This window comes from Manis javanica, chromosome 11, assembly GCF_040802235.1.
Source record: "Manis javanica isolate MJ-LG chromosome 11, MJ_LKY, whole genome shotgun sequence".
Taxonomy (NCBI): Eukaryota; Metazoa; Chordata; class Mammalia; order Pholidota; family Manidae; genus Manis; species Manis javanica.
The window spans coordinates 29,019,577-29,037,757 of NC_133166.1; the positions used below are offsets into that span (position 1 = coordinate 29,019,577).

The 18,181-nt window shown below is 37.7% G+C and overlaps 3 protein-coding genes across 3 annotated transcripts; all 3 read right to left on the reverse strand.

The window, feature by feature from the left end:
* Nucleotides 1-274: 274 nt before the first annotated feature.
* On the reverse strand, nt 275-1,219 carry LOC108384002 (olfactory receptor 10A3-like). Its single transcript, XM_037026315.2, has one exon. The coding sequence runs from the start codon at nt 1,217-1,219 to the stop codon at nt 275-277; it is 945 nt and encodes a 314-aa protein (XP_036882210.2).
* A 6,748-nt stretch (nt 1,220-7,967) lies between these two features.
* On the reverse strand, nt 7,968-8,912 carry LOC118973892 (olfactory receptor 10A3-like). Its single transcript, XM_037026316.2, has one exon. It carries the CDS (start codon nt 8,910-8,912, stop codon nt 7,968-7,970), a length of 945 nt encoding a protein of 314 aa, XP_036882211.2.
* A 5,159-nt stretch (nt 8,913-14,071) lies between these two features.
* On the reverse strand, nt 14,072-15,016 carry LOC118973891 (olfactory receptor 10A3). Its single transcript, XM_037026314.2, has one exon. The coding sequence runs from the start codon at nt 15,014-15,016 to the stop codon at nt 14,072-14,074; it is 945 nt and encodes a 314-aa protein (XP_036882209.1).
* Between the last annotated feature and the right edge of the window lie 3,165 nt (nt 15,017-18,181).

Here is an 18,181-nt window from a genome sequence, read left to right on the forward strand (position 1 = left end):
ATATAAAACTAGTTTCTTTAACATTCACTAAGGGACAAAAAACTAGCAAACATGTGTAGAGCTACAAATAAACAAGAAATTGTGATATACTCAATATTAAGGAATATTATGCATCTATGTAAAAAAGAATTAAAACATTAATATATATAGATACCCCTAGTATATTATCAAATGTGTAGAACTCAAAAAGTTAAGCATACTCATACCAAGAAATGCAAACCGTTTTTTAATTTCATATTTATATAAAAGAAAATCACATGGCTTCCCAACACAGTCAGAATGGGTGTAAATCCACTTTTCTTTGCCATAACTTCATCAAAGCTCTTTTCATCTCACTGTTTCTCAAGCTGTAGATCAGTGGGTTCAGGAGAGGTGTAAGAAGTGAGTAAGACAATGACATCAGCTTCTTGGTTTCTGGGGAGTAGCCAGATTTGGGCTGTAAATAAGTCATATTGGCTGTGCCATAGAAGAGGGTAACTGAGGTGAGATGGGAGGCACAGGTGGAAAAGGCCTTTTGCCTCCCAGTGGTTGATGGCATCTTCAGGATGGCAAAGAGAATGCGAATGTAAGACAAGAGTATCAACAAGAAAGGAACCATGATAATCAAAATGGTACCGGTGAATGCATAGATTTCAAACAGAAAGGTGTCTGCACATGCAAGCTCTAGCACTGGGGGAGTCTCACAGGAGATATGATTAATTTCATTGGGGCCACAGAAGGGAAAACTAGACACCCATGATGTTTGCACAGTACCTAGCATGAAACCTAAGGCCCATGAGAACATTACTAATTTCATGAAAACCCTTCTGTTCATAATCACTGGGTAGCTCAGAGGATGGCAGATTGCAGCAAATCGGTCATAAGCCATTGCCCCGAGGAGAAAACACTCAGTCCCACCAAAAAACAGAATGCAATACATCTGTGCAAAACAGCTCACAAATGAAATCGATGCTTTCTCAGTGGAGAGGACCACAAGCATCTCAGGCATAATGACCGCACTGAAACTCACATCTACCACAGACAAGTTCAGGAGGAACAGGTACATGGGAACGTGGAGGCTCTGTTCCAGGGAGATGATGACAATGATGAGGGCATTTCCTACTAGGGTGACCAGATAAACAATCAAGAAAACCCCAAAGAGCTGCTCTTGGAGTTCAGGAAAGCTAGAAAAACCCAAGAGGATGAATTCAACCACAGAACTCTGATTCTGCCAATACATTTCAGTATGGAGTATATATTATTTTTATGTTCATTGTATATAAATTACAAAGTCACAGCCCAATCGCTGAAAGTCAATGCCTGCAATCATCCCACATACTCTTTTCAAAAGAGGTAAAAAGGAGCTCACGCTGACAGATTGCAGTCTGGCAATTTTGGAGAAGAGCCAATACTCAAATTAATGAATCTTTCAAATAAGAAAAGAGGAAATGAAGAATTCTGGCTCAGAAATCCTTTCTGAAAAATACAAAATAATATCAAAATTCTTTTGCAACTTGTACATCATGTAGTTTGAAAATTAAATATGGCCTTAAAACAAGCAATAATATTTTATAATTTAGGTTCTCACTCCATGACACTGCTATCAATATCATCTATTTTTCTTTTATATAAGTATGAAACTTTAGGCTACAAAAAACAAATTATTAAACATTAGACAAATGGAAAAGGATACCCACAAAAATTTTGATAACAACCTAATAATTCAATGTTAAAGCACAGTTGATTTCTATTTCCTATAAATATTCATCACATTCAAAAAAGTCTGTATGTGACTTGGTTAAATATGAAAACTGCAGGAACACATGAGAGATTGTATTTTAGATGTACCTACTGAGGTTATCTATGAATAACATGAATGGACTTCAGGCTTATGGATTTTTGCATAGAATGGTCATGGCCAATAATATTGAGACTGGCCTGCATGGGGAATTCTAAGGGCCGATTCTGGATATCTCATCTTTGTGACTGTGATGGCTTAAGAAAAGTCCATTTTGATCATTCTGAAACAGTGATTTAAGCATTTCCCCTGTCTCCCTTCCTCTCTCTCTTTTCTCTCCAACTTTCCTTTTCATCAAGAAGCTCATTTAATCATTAATTATTCAACAAACAATGATTGAGCACCTTCCATTTCCTACCCTCAGTAATCTCAGGCACACACTTGATTCCACAGCTCAACAGAGAGCTGAAGACATTGCATAAAATAGCATCCCACCCCCACCTCAGCACTCTAGTGCCTATGTCTTATACCTTGCTCTATTTTTCTCCATTATCACTAGCTGACATTATACACATATGTATGTATATATTTTTAGTGAGAGATTTTACATGTGTATTTACATTTATAATTACATACTGTATTATGAACACATAGTTTTGTTTGCAATATATACATGTATGTATATTGAATGTATACATATGTAACTGTATGTGACATATACATAAGTATATGTCACATACATTATACATATTATATATACTCGTAAAATCTGTCTCATGAAAATATAAATTCCAGGAGTCAAAGATTTAGTTCTCTTCTTTGCTATAGCCACAATGTCTACAATGGTCCCTGGACCATAAAAGATGTTAAACCAGTATTTGATGAATAAAGGAATAAACATATGAGGAAAATGCACTATCCCTTTAAGTAATAGAGTGTCTAATAGAAAAGTGACACAAGCACACAACACTAGGGAAGCAGAGGTGAAAACAAGTGCTTTAGACATTCCAGTGGAATATAGGTCACTTCTGAATGGGGAAGGCATGTGAACATCCATCATCAGGATGTCATGACTGGAAGTTACATTAGTCGGAAGGAGGAAGACATGAGGAGGGATGGGTCAAAGGTATTTAATGATACCTTAGCATTACAATAGAAGTCTACTGGCCTTTGATTTTTTTGAAAATCTGCATAAGTACATCGTAGTAGATGAGGAATCCAGGAGAAGAAAAGGACACAGCAAGCTGAAGACATTTAAAATCGTCCTGAGTGCAGATCAGAGGACATTAGCAGACAGTAGAAGGTGAGCTGATTTGTTTCTGAGCTTGGCCACATCATCCATTAGAATTAAACATCTGTATTAACCATAATAATTATATTTGGATATCAAAAAGTCACCCAAAATTAGCAAAATAAAATGATAGGATCCAACATCTAAAACCCATTTCTAATGATAAAAAGAATAACATGATTCACTTTGAAATATTTTTAAGTGGATAGAGTTTAAAAATTAGCAGATTTGGAGTATAGTATAAATAAAGTAGAAAACATTTTTAAGACTGACTATAAGCATTTAGGGAACAAAATGTTCGTGAGTGGAAAGAGCAACTGACCACAGATGTTCGACATTTTCTGTATAACTAAGATCTTGATGCCATCTTGATAACTCACTGACATGAAACACTTAGGCAGACCTCTCTCTTTTCTAGCTTCCATCCTTACAGTAGAAAAAGGTAGGAACTGGATTGTTTCTCTTCCAGTTGCAAACATCTAAGATGTGAACATTAGGGCATGCAAAGTACTTACACCTCTAATTATTGCCTGAACTTTTCTATGAAAAGGAAAGAAAAAGGAACTGGCTAGCCTCAAAACCAGAGAGTCTACTGAGTCCAATGTTCCAACTGAGTCTAGTGGTTCCTGAGCACTGACATGTCACTTCAACAGCATCTCCAGCTATCAGGTGAGGATGAGTTATATATGGAAAATACACCAGCAGGCATGCAGCAGAGTCTCCACTTTCTTACCCACTGACTCTGTCTCTTTAAATTTCACACCACTTTATCAGTTTTACCTCTGGTCAAAAGCCACCTTCTCATAATGCAACTCAGTGATTCAGGGCACTGCTTCTAGAGCATGATAAGGCATTGAATCATGTGCCCTGGAGAACGCCTCCCTGAAGAACTTGGAATCACTTTTACCTGCTTTCTCATATTTTTCCATGACAACTCAGGTGAGAGAGGCTCAAGAGCACACACCTGGAGTCCCATTCCCTCACGTTCCTAGAGGGAATAACTACTTCTTCACACAAGAGACTCAACTTCACCATGAGATCTCCCAAGAGGAGGTGAAAACAGAGGCTGAATAAAGGTTGTAAATGGGGAAAGAAGTGAGCAGTGGGGTGAGGGAAATGTGAGCACAGGCAGGAGAACTAGAGGTAGAGAATGCTTGGGGGCAAGACAGTTTGTATGATGGTGGGAAACAATCTAAGGCAAGCAGGTTGAAGCCTCTTTGTAGAAAGCCCGGATGTCCTCCCCCAACCCCATCCCAGAACTTTTGATTGTTTCAAGTAGAAACAGAGAGGCACTGAAATTTTTTGAGAAAAACCAATTATTTGAGGAATGATGTGGTTGTTGATTATATTATGATATTAATTGAGAAAATCATTACAATTAATTTCATAGAACATTTCAATTAGGAGTCAAAGTTTGTTTGACTTGTACAAATCATCTAACTTCTCTTCTTTTACTTCATATAACTTTTGATTCTATTACTTTCTCTGTAAAATAAACATAACATTATCAGTCACAGGGGGTACATATGAAAATTAGAGACTTAGAAATAAGTTTAAACTGGCTTGAGCAATGATGGCATCATTGGTATCAGTTGTAATGTCTCCTCTTTCATTTCTGATTATATTTATGAGTCATCTCTCTCTTTTTTTCAATTTTATCTTTTCAAAACACCAACTGTTAATTTCATTGATCTGCTCTATTGTTTTTTTAGTCTCTGTTTCACTATTTCTGATCTAATTTTTATAATTTCCTTTCTTCTACTAACCTTAGGCTTATTTTGTTCTTCTTTTCCTAGTTTCTTGAGGTATAGTGTTGGTCAGTTGTTGAGAGCTTTCTTTTTCTTACTATAGGCATTTGTTTCTCTGACTTTTCCTCTTACAACTGCTTTTGCTGCATCCCATAAGTTTTTATGTGCTGTGTTTCCATTTTCATTTGTCTCAACACATTTTTAAGTTCTGCATTTTTTCTTCAATCCATTGGTTGGTCAGAAATGGGTTAATTTTCACATGTTTTTTAATTCTCCAGTTTTTCTCCTGTTATTGATTTCTAGTTTCATGCCATTGTGATCAGGAAAAGATACATGATATAATTTCTATCTTCATGAGTTTGCTGAGACTTGTTTTGTGCCCAGACATATATCTATCCTGGAGAATATCCTGTGTGTACTTGAGAAGAATGTATATTCTGCCACTGTTGGATAAAATATTCTGTATATGCTTATTATGTCCATTTGGTCTATATTATTATTCAGATCTACTGTTTCTTTATTGATATTCTGTCTCAATTATCTAACCTTTTTGAGAATGGTTACTTTAGTAGGAGACTACTGTAATGTACCCTACTATTACTGTATTGCTGTTTATTTCTCCTTTAATTCTATAAGTATTTGCTTCATATATTTAGATCCTCCAGTGTTCAGTACATAAATATTTCCAATTGTCATATCTTCTTCATAAAGTGACTCCTCTATCATATATAATGATCTTGTCTCGTGTGACATTTTTTTTAGCTTAAAATCTATTTTGTCTGATACATGTGTAGCTATCATTGCTCTCTTTTCATTATCATTTGCTTGGAATATCTTTTTCTGTTCCTTCATGTTCACCTTATGTGTGCCCTTAAAGCTAATGTGAGTCTCTTATAGGCAGTATATCATTGAATATTGATTTTTTATCTATTCAGCCATTCCATATCTTTTGACTAGAGAATTTAATCCATTTGTGTTTAGTTATATGATAGTAAAGACTTGCAATTGCCAATTTCTTTGTTGTTTTCTGACTGTTTTTGTTGTTATTTTGTTCCCTTCATCATCTGTTGATGTCTTCCTTTGAGATCTGGTGAATTTTTGTGGTCATACAACTTGATTCTCTTGTCTTAATCTTTTGTGTATCTACTACAGGGTTTTCCCTTGTGCTTATGAAGCTTATAGTTACAACATAATATTTTAAGTTGAGAACAACTGAACTATGATGGTATACAGAAGCTATATTTTTATTTCTCTCCCTTCACATTTTAGGTTTTTAGCGCTACAACTTACCTCTTTTTCATGTTGTATATCCAATAACAAGTTGTTGTGGTCACAGTTATTTTTAATACATCTGTTTTTAACAAGAGTTGAAAGTAATTTATTCATCACCACTACTAAATTGGAGAATCTGAAGCTGACTAGATATTTACCTTTACTGGTTCTTTTTACACAGTCTTATGTTTTATATTGTTAATTTATGACCTTTCATTTAACCTTGAAAACTCCCTTTAAACCACTTTTACAGCAGGTCTTAGTGGTAAGGAACTCTCTTAGCTTTTGTTTTGTTGGTTTTTTAATTTAAATATCTTTACTATATCATCCCATTCTCTCCCGGCCTGCAAAGTTTCTGTTGAGAAATCCACTTATCTTTTAAATGGGTCAAACTTGTATGTGAAGAGTCACTTTTTTCTTGATGCTTTTAAAATACTCTGTTTGACTTGACTCTTGTCTTTTATTCTTGTCAACTTAATTATATTGTGTCTTGGTGTAGCCCTGTTCGGGTTCAACCTGTCTGGGGACTTTTGATCATCATGAATCTGGATGCCCACTTGTCTCCCTAACTTTGGGAAGTTTTTAGCCATTATTTCTCTAACTAAACTTCCTGTCAGTTTCTCTCTCTTCTTCTGTGATCCCCATAATGTGTATATTATTTCAAATGATAGGTTCTTCTGAAAGAAATTTCAGGACAATAAGAGACAGAATCTGCTACAAGGATTTGTATATGTCTGTCTAATGCCCTACTGAAAAATATACAACATTTAAATACTACTCAAACTGGTTTCAAATATTTATAATGAAATTCCTATTTGTGAAAATCTAATCATTTTACCCTTCTGATTTTTGACAGAAGCAGTGGTAATTTTTTAAAATCGTTTTCCACAGCTGAATGACAGCTTCAAAGGACCACCATGAATCATCCTTTCATAACTATCCCCAGAGCAGAAATTAAGGGCTGTACCATCTCATGATCTCATATGATGCAGAGTAGATAAAAGGGGTCCCTCTCCATTCACTTACAGATATATTTAAACATGAAGCAAGCATGAAATGTTCCAAGTGTTGCAAGATGAGATATTATTCATGCTGAGAAAGACCACACAATCAGCCATGTGATTCAAGGAACACAGAAAATATACAATATGTCAAGTATACTGCTTTCACAAAATATTTTCAAAATGAGTTATCCATTGTCTATAAATAAAGTATCTGGGGGCTCTAAAAAGAGCAGTCTATTAGTAAAAATGATACTAATACTATCAAGTGAGACTTCAGGAAAGTTCTCATGTAGTTCGAAGGTCACCAACTTTGGATGAGTATCTGGAAAAATACAGAGTAATCCTGTTTTGAATTACAATCTATATGAATCCATGAAGTAGCACCAATTTGGTCTCCCCAAAATAGCTGCACTTTGTTTATTCATTCATGGTACCAATTCTCACTCCAAAAGTAAAAATCTCACCTATTTGTTGGTGCCTTGAAGCTCATTGCTCCCTGATAGCAGAGCAAGTGGGCATTCACATCAGCCTGAAAAATTATAATCATTTTGCAAGGTAATTCTATAATAGCTCTTAAAGTTTATAAGCACACATATTCTTCATCTTACCAAGCCTACTCTGAGTAACCTATGATACAGATGTAAAACATCAGTATGTTGAACATATGCAACTAGGTATTTATTTGAAGCTTCATCTTTATGACAATAATCTAGTAATGATCTAAATGACCATAATAGAGGAATAAACTAGCATGTTATATGGCATTGAAACTTATATATCTATGAAAAAGAAATGACAACAATACTCTATGAAAAGAGAGGACACATGGTATATTTTAAAACTTGGAGACTCAACAAATTAAATATATCAATATCAAAAAATGCAAATATTTTCACCATTATTGAATTTAAGTATCACATGGCTTCCCAACACAGTCAGAATGGGTGTAAATCCACTTTTCTTTGCCATAACTTCATCAAAGCTCTTTTCATCTCACTGTTCCGCAAGCTGTAGATCAGAGGGTTCAGGAGAGGTGTAAGAAGTGAGTAAGACAATGACATCAGCTTCTTGGTTTCTGGGGAGTAGCCAGATTTGGGCTGTAAATAAGTCATATTGGCTGTGCCATAGAAGAGGGTAACTGAGGTGAGATGAGAGGCACAGGTGGAAAAGGCCTTTTGCCTCCCAGTGGTTGATGGCATCTTCAGGATGGCAAAGAGAATGCGAATGTAAGACAAGAGTATCAACAAGAAAGGAACCATGACAATCAAAATGGTACCGGTGAATGCATAGATTTCAAACAGAAAGGTGTCTGCACATGCGAGCTCTAGCACTGCTGGGGTTTCACAAGAGAGATGATTAATTTCATTAGGGCCACAGAAGGGAAAACTAAAAACCCATGTGGTCTGCACAGTAGCCACCATGATTCCTGAAACCCATGAGAACATCACCAATTTCATGAAAACCCTTCTGTTCATAACCAGTGGGTAGCTCAGAGGATGGCAGATTGCAGCAAATCGGTCATAAGCCATTGCCCCCAGGAGAAAACACTCAGTCCCACCAAAAAACAGAATGCAATACATCTGTGCAAAACAGCTCACAAATGAAATCGATGCTTTCTCAGTGGAGAGGACCACAAGCATCTCAGGCATAATGACCGCACTGAAACTCACTTCCACCACAGACAAGTTCAGGAGGAACAGGTACATGGGAACGTGGAGGCTCTGTTCCAGGGAGATGATGACAATGATGAGGGCATTTCCTACTAGGGTGACCAGATAAACAATCAAGAAAACCCCAAAGAGCTGCTCTTGGAGTTCAGGAAAGCTAGAAAAGCCCAAGAGGATGAATTCAACCACAGAACTCTGATTTTGCCAATTCATTTCAGTAGTGGAAAATACATTGTTTTTATGGACATCGTATAGAAATTATGAAGTCACAAACCAATCCTTGAGAGTTCAAGTCTTCATTCACCCCAGATAATCCTGGAAAAAGCTATAAAGAGGAATCTATGCTGACAGAAATTTAGTTTGGTAATTTTGGAGAATAGCTAATTACCTCAATTAATGGAGTTTTCAAATATAAAAGGAGAATGAATAATTCCTGCTAAGAAATCTTATCTGAATAGCACAAAATATATCAAAGTTCTTGTACTTACAGCACAACTCATACACTATGTACTTTGAAAATTTCAACATAGCCTGAAAGCAAACAAATATTTTATAACTATGCCACATTCCTATTACATTGCTATAGGTATCATCTATTTTTCCCAATTTTATGTAAATATAAAATCTAATTGAACAAAAAAACAAGGTGTCAAAAGTGACAAATAGAAAAAGATACCCCCAAAATGTTTATAACAACCTAATAATTAAAAGTCACCCAGTTGATACAAGTTTATTATAACATTCATTAGGCTTAAAATGACTATATATGACTTAACTAAATGTGACAACACTGCAGAAATACACAAATGGGGTTGTATTTTAGTAGTGCCTGTAAACGATGTGAATTTACTTCTGGTTTATTGATAACTACTAACCCTGGTATCAGCCATCCCTGTGACTGTGATGACTTAAGAAAAAGTTCAACTTTTGATTATTGTGAAATTGAGATTTAAATGTTTAAATCTCTCTCCCTCCTTTTCTCTCTGTCTCTTTCTCTCTCCTTCCCTTTCTCTCATTTATCTCTCTCCCCCTACTCTCCTTCTCATCAAGTAGTGCAATTAAGCATTACTTATCCAACAAACATACATGAGCACCCACTATTTTCTAGGCTCAGCAATTCAGGCATACACTTGAGTCCACAGCTCAACAGAGAGCTGACAACGCCACATGAAAGAGCACCCCACCCCCCACTACCTCAGTATGCTCTATCGTTCATACTGTGCTCTATTTTTCTCCATTATCATCCACTTGCATTATATATTTCTACTCCTTCCCTTAAAATATAAAATCTAGGAGGACAAAGATTTTGTTTTATTCCTTGTTATATTCATAATGCCTAGAACAGTCTCAAGCCCATAACAGATGCTGAGCCAATATTTGATGAATACTGAAATAAAGCAATTAGGAAAATTCAGACTATATATTAAAGGAATAGGCTGTCAAAAAGAAGAGTAGCACCACCAGTACACCACACTGTTGGGAAGCAGGGGTAACAACATGTGCTTTAGACATAGCAATGAGGGAAAGGTTACTTCTGAATGGGGAAGGAGGGTGAACAATCATAACTATGGAATCTCGTATGTGGAAGGTATATTAAGTTGAAGGGCAAAGACAGAAGGAGGCAGTCCAACTGATTCAAGTCAAAAGGTATTTGATAACAACTTACACTACAATTGACCATTGCGTGATACTCTGAAAACCAGCAGAAGTTCACTGTGAGAGATCAGGAACCCAGAACAGAAGGGTGCAGCAAGCTGAACACATGTAATCAGTCCTGTCTTGAGTGCGGATTAGTAGGATGGTAGCAGACAGAAGACAAGTTGATTTATTTCTGAGTTTAACCATAATCATGTATTAAAATCCATGTCTGTATTAACCATAATAATTATATTTTAGATGTCAAAAAATCTCCATAATTTAAAAACGTAGACTCTGCAGGATCAAATATCTAAACCCATTTCTAATGGAGAAAAAAATAATGTGTATTCACTTCCAAATATTTTTAAGTGGATATAGTTTAAAAATTAGCACACTTGGAGTATGATATAAATAAAATAGAAAACATTTTTAGGACTGACTATAAGCATTTAAGGAACAAATTGTTCATGAGTGGAAAGAGCAACTGACCACAGATGCTCCACATTTTCTATATAATTAAGAAGATCTCGATGTTGTCTTGATAACTCACTGACATGATCATACCTAGGCAGATCATTCTTTTCTAGCTTCCATCCTTACAACTGAAAAAGATAGGAACTGGATTGTTTCCCTTCCAGTTGCAAACATCTAAGATGTGAACATTAGGGCATGCAAAGTACTTACACCTCTAATTATTGCCTGAACTTTTCTATGAAAAGGAGAGAAAAAGGAACTGGCTAGCCTCAAAACCAGAGCGTCTACTGAGTCCAGTGTTCCAACTGAGTCTAGTGGTTCCTGAGCACTGACATGTCACTTCAACAGCATCTCCAGCTATCAGGTGAGGATGAGTTATATATGGAAAATACACCAGCAGGCATGCAGCAGAGTCTCCACTTTCTTACCCACTGACTCTGTCTCTTTAAATTTCACACCACTTTATCAGTTTTACCTCTGGTCAAAAGCCACCTTCTCATAATGCAACTCAGTGATTCAGGGCACTGCTTCTAGAGCATGATAAGGCATTGAATCATGTGCCCTGGAGAACGCCTCCCTGAAGAACTTGGAATCACTTTTACCTGCTTTCTCATATTTTTCCATGACAACTCAGGTGAGAGAGGCTCAAGAGTGCACACCTGGAGTCCCATTCCCTCACGTTACTGGAGGGAATAACCGCTTCTTCACACAAGAGACTCAACTTCACCATGAGATCTCCCAAGAGGAGGTGAAAACAGAGGCTGAATAAAGGTTGTAAATGGGGAAAGAAGTGAGCAGTGGGGTGAGGGAAATGTGAGCACAGGCAGAAGAACTAGAGGTAGAGAATGCTTGGGGGCAAGACAGTTTGTATGATGGTGGGAAACAATCTAAGGCAAGCAGGTTGAAGCCTCTTTGTAGAAAGCCCGGATGTCCTCCCCCAACCCCATCCCAGAACTTTTGATTGTTTCAAGTAGAAACAGAGACTCACTGAAGATTTTTGAGAAAAACATCATTACTATTGATTTCATAGGCAGAATGTTTTAAATAGGAGTCAAAAATTCTAGGCTAGTTGGTGTGACTTGTGCAAATCATTTAACTTCTCTGGTTCTGTTACTTTCTCTGTAATAAATATAACATTATTAGCTACATGGGTATGTATGAAATTCAGGGACTTAGGGATCAGTCTAAGCTGGCTTGAGCAATGATAAAACCGGTGACTCATTCCCAGTAGACTGAAGAAATGACTAGACCTGCAGACTTAGATTTGCCCAGGTTACCTCTGTCTGCTTCTCATCGCTGCAGTTTCCAACCTCAAGGAATCTCTCTCATCCAGGCAACACTTGAATGCTAACAACACTTAGAGATTCATTCTATTCCATCTTTGTCCGGTGGGAAGTGTATCAGTTATCCTGAGGAAATGGGGTTTTCATTCATAGAATCCAATCCAAGAATCCTTCCACATCATTTTCCCTGGTGGGATTACACCCCAGGCATGAACCCGTCACATGGGCCAGGTGTGGGAAGTGCAGCCCACAATGTCCCTTCTCCAAACGTGAAAGAACTGAGTTCTCTAGGACTGTGGTTCTTAAAGTGTAGAGCCTTGGTGACAACTTCAAAGCTAGAAAAACCTGATTTCAAATATCAGTCCTCATAGCTGCCATGAGATTAAAGCTGACATGGCCAGAATTGTTGCTATTGAGAGTAAAATTATAACAGTGTTCTTTAGGACTAACTGTGTTTTGCCAAAGGTATAACGAAACGGAGGCAAGGTGACTCTGAAATCATCACATGTGCAACCAAACCTTGGACCTTTACCAATTCACTTTTATTGCTCACCTGAGACAGAAACAAAGAACAAAAATCAAAATGAGGCTGAATATTTGGCTTGGGATTAAGGCTTTCAGAGATTTTTTTTTCCTGAATGGCCTTATTTAATTGGTCCCCCTAAGAAGTATGAGAAGGAAATTTCAGGACACCAAGAGACAGATGAAATCCAATGAAAGGATTTCCAAATGCCTGTTTAAAGCCCTAGTAAAGATAATGTAACAATATTACTCAAAATGATTTCAATCATTTAATGATGAAATTTCTTTTTGTGAAAATCCAGTTTTTCACCTCTGTATCTCATCTTTAGCAGAGGCCTGTGGTCATTAAAAAATTGTTTTTCTCACAGCTGAATGACAATGTGAATGGTTTCTTACCCCTTTATTAGCAGCCCTAGAGTGGAAACTAAGGGCAATGGGCACTTATGTGATTCATAAGAAGAGATTCAAGAGAAGGGGTCCTCTCTATTGATGAAAGCAACATTAAAATAGAAAGCAAGCATTAACTATTCCAAATGTTGCAAGATGAGAAATTATTCTAGAGAAGGAGCACAGGTAATGATGTTACTCAAGAACCATAGAAAACAAGCACAAATGGTTAATCATTAGTTTTCACAGTTAAAAAAATGAATCATTCTATGTTTATAAACATAGGGGGACTTTTGGGCCTACAAAGAGAAGTGTAACAAAAGTCTTTAAAAACTGTGATTTTTAGTAGAAAGATGCTAATAGTATCAAGTGAGACTTAAGGGAAATTCTCATGCAGTTTTTTGGTCACCAATACTGGATGAGTATCTGGAAAAATACAGAGAAATCTTGTTTGATTAATAATCTGAGTGACTCCATGAAGTTAGAACCGAAGTGGGGGACCATAAAAGCTGCTTTTTCTTTACTCATCATGGTACAGATTTTCACTCTAAAAATAAAAATCTCACCTATTCATTGGTGACTTGAAGCTCTACCCTGTTAGCAGAGCAGGTAGACCTTCATGTTCATCCAAAAGTCACAAACATTTTGAAAAGTAATTCTGCAACAGCTATTAAAACTTATAAGCACACATATTCTTCATCCCCTCAGACCCACTTTGAGGGATCTATCACACAGAAATAAAACATCAGTACATATGAACATATACAACGAAGTGTTTATTGAAGCTTCAACTTAATGACAATATTCCAGTAATGACCTGGATGATCATAATAGAGGAACAGATAAATAAACTGTTGTAGTGTATGTAGTGAAATATGTATCAATGAAAATTTTGTGACAAAAGTATATTACCAAAAGAGAGGGATCCCTGATACATATTACTGAACTCGGAAAACTCAACAAACTTAACAATTTCAAACCAGGAAATGCCGAATGGTTGGTCACTTATTAAATTTAAATAAAATTCAGTTGGGCAGTGATCCAGCATCACACAGCTTCCCAACACAGTCAGAATGGGTGTAAATCCACTTTTCTTTGCCATAACTTCATCAAAGCTCTTTTCATCTCACTGTTCCGCAAGCTGTAGATCAGTGGGTTCAGGAGAGGTGTAAGAAGTGAGTAAGACAATGACATCAGCTTCTTGGTTTCTGGGGAGTAGCCAGATTTGGGCTGTAAATAAGTCATATTGGCTGTGCCATAGAAAAGGGTAACTGAGGTGAGATGGGAGGCACAGGTGGAAAAGGCCTTTTGCCTCCCAGTGGTTGATGGCATCTTCAGGATGGCAAAGAGAATGCGAATGTAAGACAAGAGTATCAACAAGAAAGGAACCATGACAATCAAAATGGTACCAGTGAATGCATAGATTTCAAACAGAAAGGTGTCTGCACATGCGAGCTCTAGCACTGGGGGGCTCTCACAGAAGAGATGATTAATTTCATTGGGGCCACAGAAGGGAAAACTAAAAACCCATGTGGTCTGCACAGTAGCCACCATGATTCCTGAAACCCATGAGAACATCACCAATTTCATGAAAACCCTTCTGTTCATAACCAGTGGGTAGCTCAGAGGATGGCAGATTGCAGCAAATCGGTCATAAGCCATTGCCCCCAGGAGAAAACACTCAGTCCCACCAAAGAGAAGAAGAAAATACATTTGTGTGAAACAGCCTGCAAAAGTAATTGTAGCTTTCTCAGTGGAGAGGACCACCAGCATCTCAGGCATAATGACCGCACTGAAACTCACATCTACCGCAGACAAGTTCAGGAGGAACAGGTACATGGGAACATGGAGGCTCTGTTCCAGGGAGATGATGACAATGATGAGGGCATTTCCTACTAGAGTCACCAGATAAACAATCAAGAAAACCCCAAAGAGCTGCTCTTGGAGTTCAGGAAAGCTAGAAAAGCCCAAGAGGATGAATTCAACCACAGAACTCTGATTTTGCCTTTTCATTTCAGTAGAGAAGCATATATTGCTTTTATGGACATTGTATATAAATTACAAAGTCACCATCCAGTCACTGAGAGTGGGTCTGAAATTCTTGGCAGAAGATGTAATGCTGAGCTCATTTTGACATATCTTCAAGTTGGCAATTTTGAGAATAGAGAATATATTAAAATAAAGTATCTTTCAAATAAAATGAAAGGTAAAGGCTCAGAAATCTTGTTTTCAAAGTACAGAATAGCACCGGGTGTTCTCTGGCAACTTTTTTGCTAGGTTAAAAATAAATCCTATTCTTAAAATATACATAGACATAATATTATTTGAAACCCATTGTCCAGTACACCGATATATGTTTTATGCATTCCTGTTCTTTTCAATTGCATAAATATGAATTTTCAAATAAAGTGTTTCAAATAAACAAATAGCAAAAAAATTTACAGTAATTCAAAATCAAAACACATTTTTAAGAAATTTATCATAAATGCCAAAATTCAAAATGCATTTTTATTGCTTTATTAAAAATTAAATATGTGACTAATTCTCTCAAACACAGAAATAGTCAAAAGGGGTTGAATTTTAGATGCCCTTATCTCGAAGGAACTTGGATAAATTGTTTCAAGCATACTGAACTCTGATCAGAGGTGTATCTGACTAAGTATATTGGAATTTGCCTGACTGGGAAACTTTAGAGGTCAGTTCTCCATCACTCATCTTTGTGACCATAAAATGGCTTTCAGGAGTATACAGAATACCATTTTTAGTCATCCTGATCCTGTGGTTTAAACAGTCTCTCTCTCTCTCTCTTTCTCCACACGAACACACACACACATTAGGCAGTTCATTTAACCATTAGCCATTCAGTAAACACTGGTGTTTACTCCTCTGAGGGGAGCCCCTCAGAGATACATTTGAGCCATAAACTGACAGAGAGGTCTTTGCTGATCACACAGAATGAAATAGCAACCCCACCGCCTGCTCCCGCACTCTGACTCCTGTCTCCCTGGTTTATATTTTGCTGTAACACTCATCGCCAAGTGAAATGACTCATATTTGTTTGGACTCAGTGCTTATTATTTAGCTTCTCCTTCTGGAATGTAAGCTCTAGGAAGACAAGAACTTTGTCATTTTTAGCTATACTGTATTTCAGTGCCTGGAACAGATAATAAACAACATAAGAGATGCTAAACCAAAAATTTTGAATAGATGGAGGAATAAATATTAAAATAAGGAAAACCCAGACTCTGCCCTTAGAAATACAGTGTCTGAAGGAAAAATAAGTCAAGTAAAGGAGAACAGATAGCCCCAGAATTCATCTATGGCTTTTGTGTAAGTTTGAGGCCCCATGTGGGGTTGGAAATGCCACTGGATTCGGGGGTTGGTCTCCAGCCACCCTGCTGACCTCCAAGATGAGACTGCCTCTTCCTATACTCAGGTTCCCTGTGCAGTTGGGAGCCAGACAATAACCCTGAATATACCCTCTGGCCGAGACGTGGGTGCTTCTCTGATTGGTTCATAGGCAACTACGGCTTTGCCTCCATTCGGATGGCTGCCAGGCTGAAGGAGGGGTGATAGTAGGGAGTGTCAGTAGGAGGCACATGGGCTACCTGAGTCCTTGGGCCAGCCAGTCCCAGACAGGGCTGACCATCTTGCTCCTGGTCCAGATGCACCTCTCTCTCCCCTTTCTCCTCCCCAGTCACACTCTCCCCTGTCCCCAGCATCCTATTCACTGTTGGACTCGTCGGTCTTTACAATCTGGAGTCGCTCCGGCTTCAGCAAGCTCATCCCCACTGACACTGTTCCAGTTCACTGCCTCTTCCCTTCCCCACCCCCCAGCATCGAATGGCCCCCTAACTGGCTCCTCCATGTTTGGTCACTTCTCCAGTCTCCCCTTCATACCTCTGTCAAAATAGTATCATCCTCCCTCCCAGAACCTTCGGGGTCTCCTCTTATCAGTAAAATAAAATGCTTCCTTCTCCAGCTGGCATTTAAGGAAAATCAGAGTGGGATCAAGTGCTTTAGAAATTTAAAGAAGGAAAAATTACCTGAGAATGAGAGGGAGTGTGAACAACCATAACCGGATGTGTCGTGGGTGGAAAGGCCAGTAGATGAAAGGAGGCAGGCATGGGGGGAAGGCTTACTTGCTCAAACCAAAGATATCTGATGACATCTTAGTATTAGGAAAAAGGCCTGCTGGAGGGCACTGAAAACCAGCAGAGTTTCACTGCAGGACATGAGGAAGCCAGGACGACAGGACAAGCAAGCTGAGGCATGGAATACTGTCTGGAGCTCAGAACATTAGGTCATTCACAGAGTGTATAAAAGGCAGATTGACTAACTGAGTTTGATCGTAGTGATATTTTAAAATCAAATGTCTGTATTAACTTTAATCATTACATTTTGGATATCAAAATGTCTTCTAAAATTAGTAAAGTGGACTCCACAGGAAGAACGCATTTCAGTACCATTTCTAACAGACAAAATTATATAATAAGCTCTAAGTGTATAAAACCAATTAAGTTTCAAAAATAAGAAAATATAAAGTGACCTGTTAAAAACAGACTAACTTCAGGGGACTGATAAAGTTGCGGAAACAATCTAAATCTCTGCCTTCATGAGGGACTAAAAAATAAAAACAACTAAACCTAACTCTCCATCTTTTCCCTTTCACATAACTACCCTACTGCTGACCTGACTGATTCGATGACTATTCTCCTGGCTCTGCTGTTAACTTTCTGCAGGACCCTGTGCTGAGCACTCCCTCCTCTGGGTTTCCCCTTTCTACAGGTCTGGCCTTATTTCTGGCCACCTCCCACCTCAACTACAAACCTGTATGCGTTAATGATTAGTGCAAGCGAGCGACTTACAACTAAGTATTGCCCAGACTTTTATGTGAATATGAAAGGCAGAGTAGCTGACAGTCTTACCTAAGCACTCACAGGCAACTCCAATTATCAGCAGGAAGAACTGTAAATGGTAAATCCTAATAGGTACAAAAGCAGAAACTTCAGTTCTTTACCTAGCCACTGACTTTCATCTCATTTATCAGATGTTTCACCTCTTTCATTAAAAAAGCTCTCCCACTTGATAATGGGGGGAATCTAGTAACCACAATGTTGCTCATGTGATAGTATATTAATGAAACTAAAATTTAAAAAATTTTTAAAAACTCTCCCA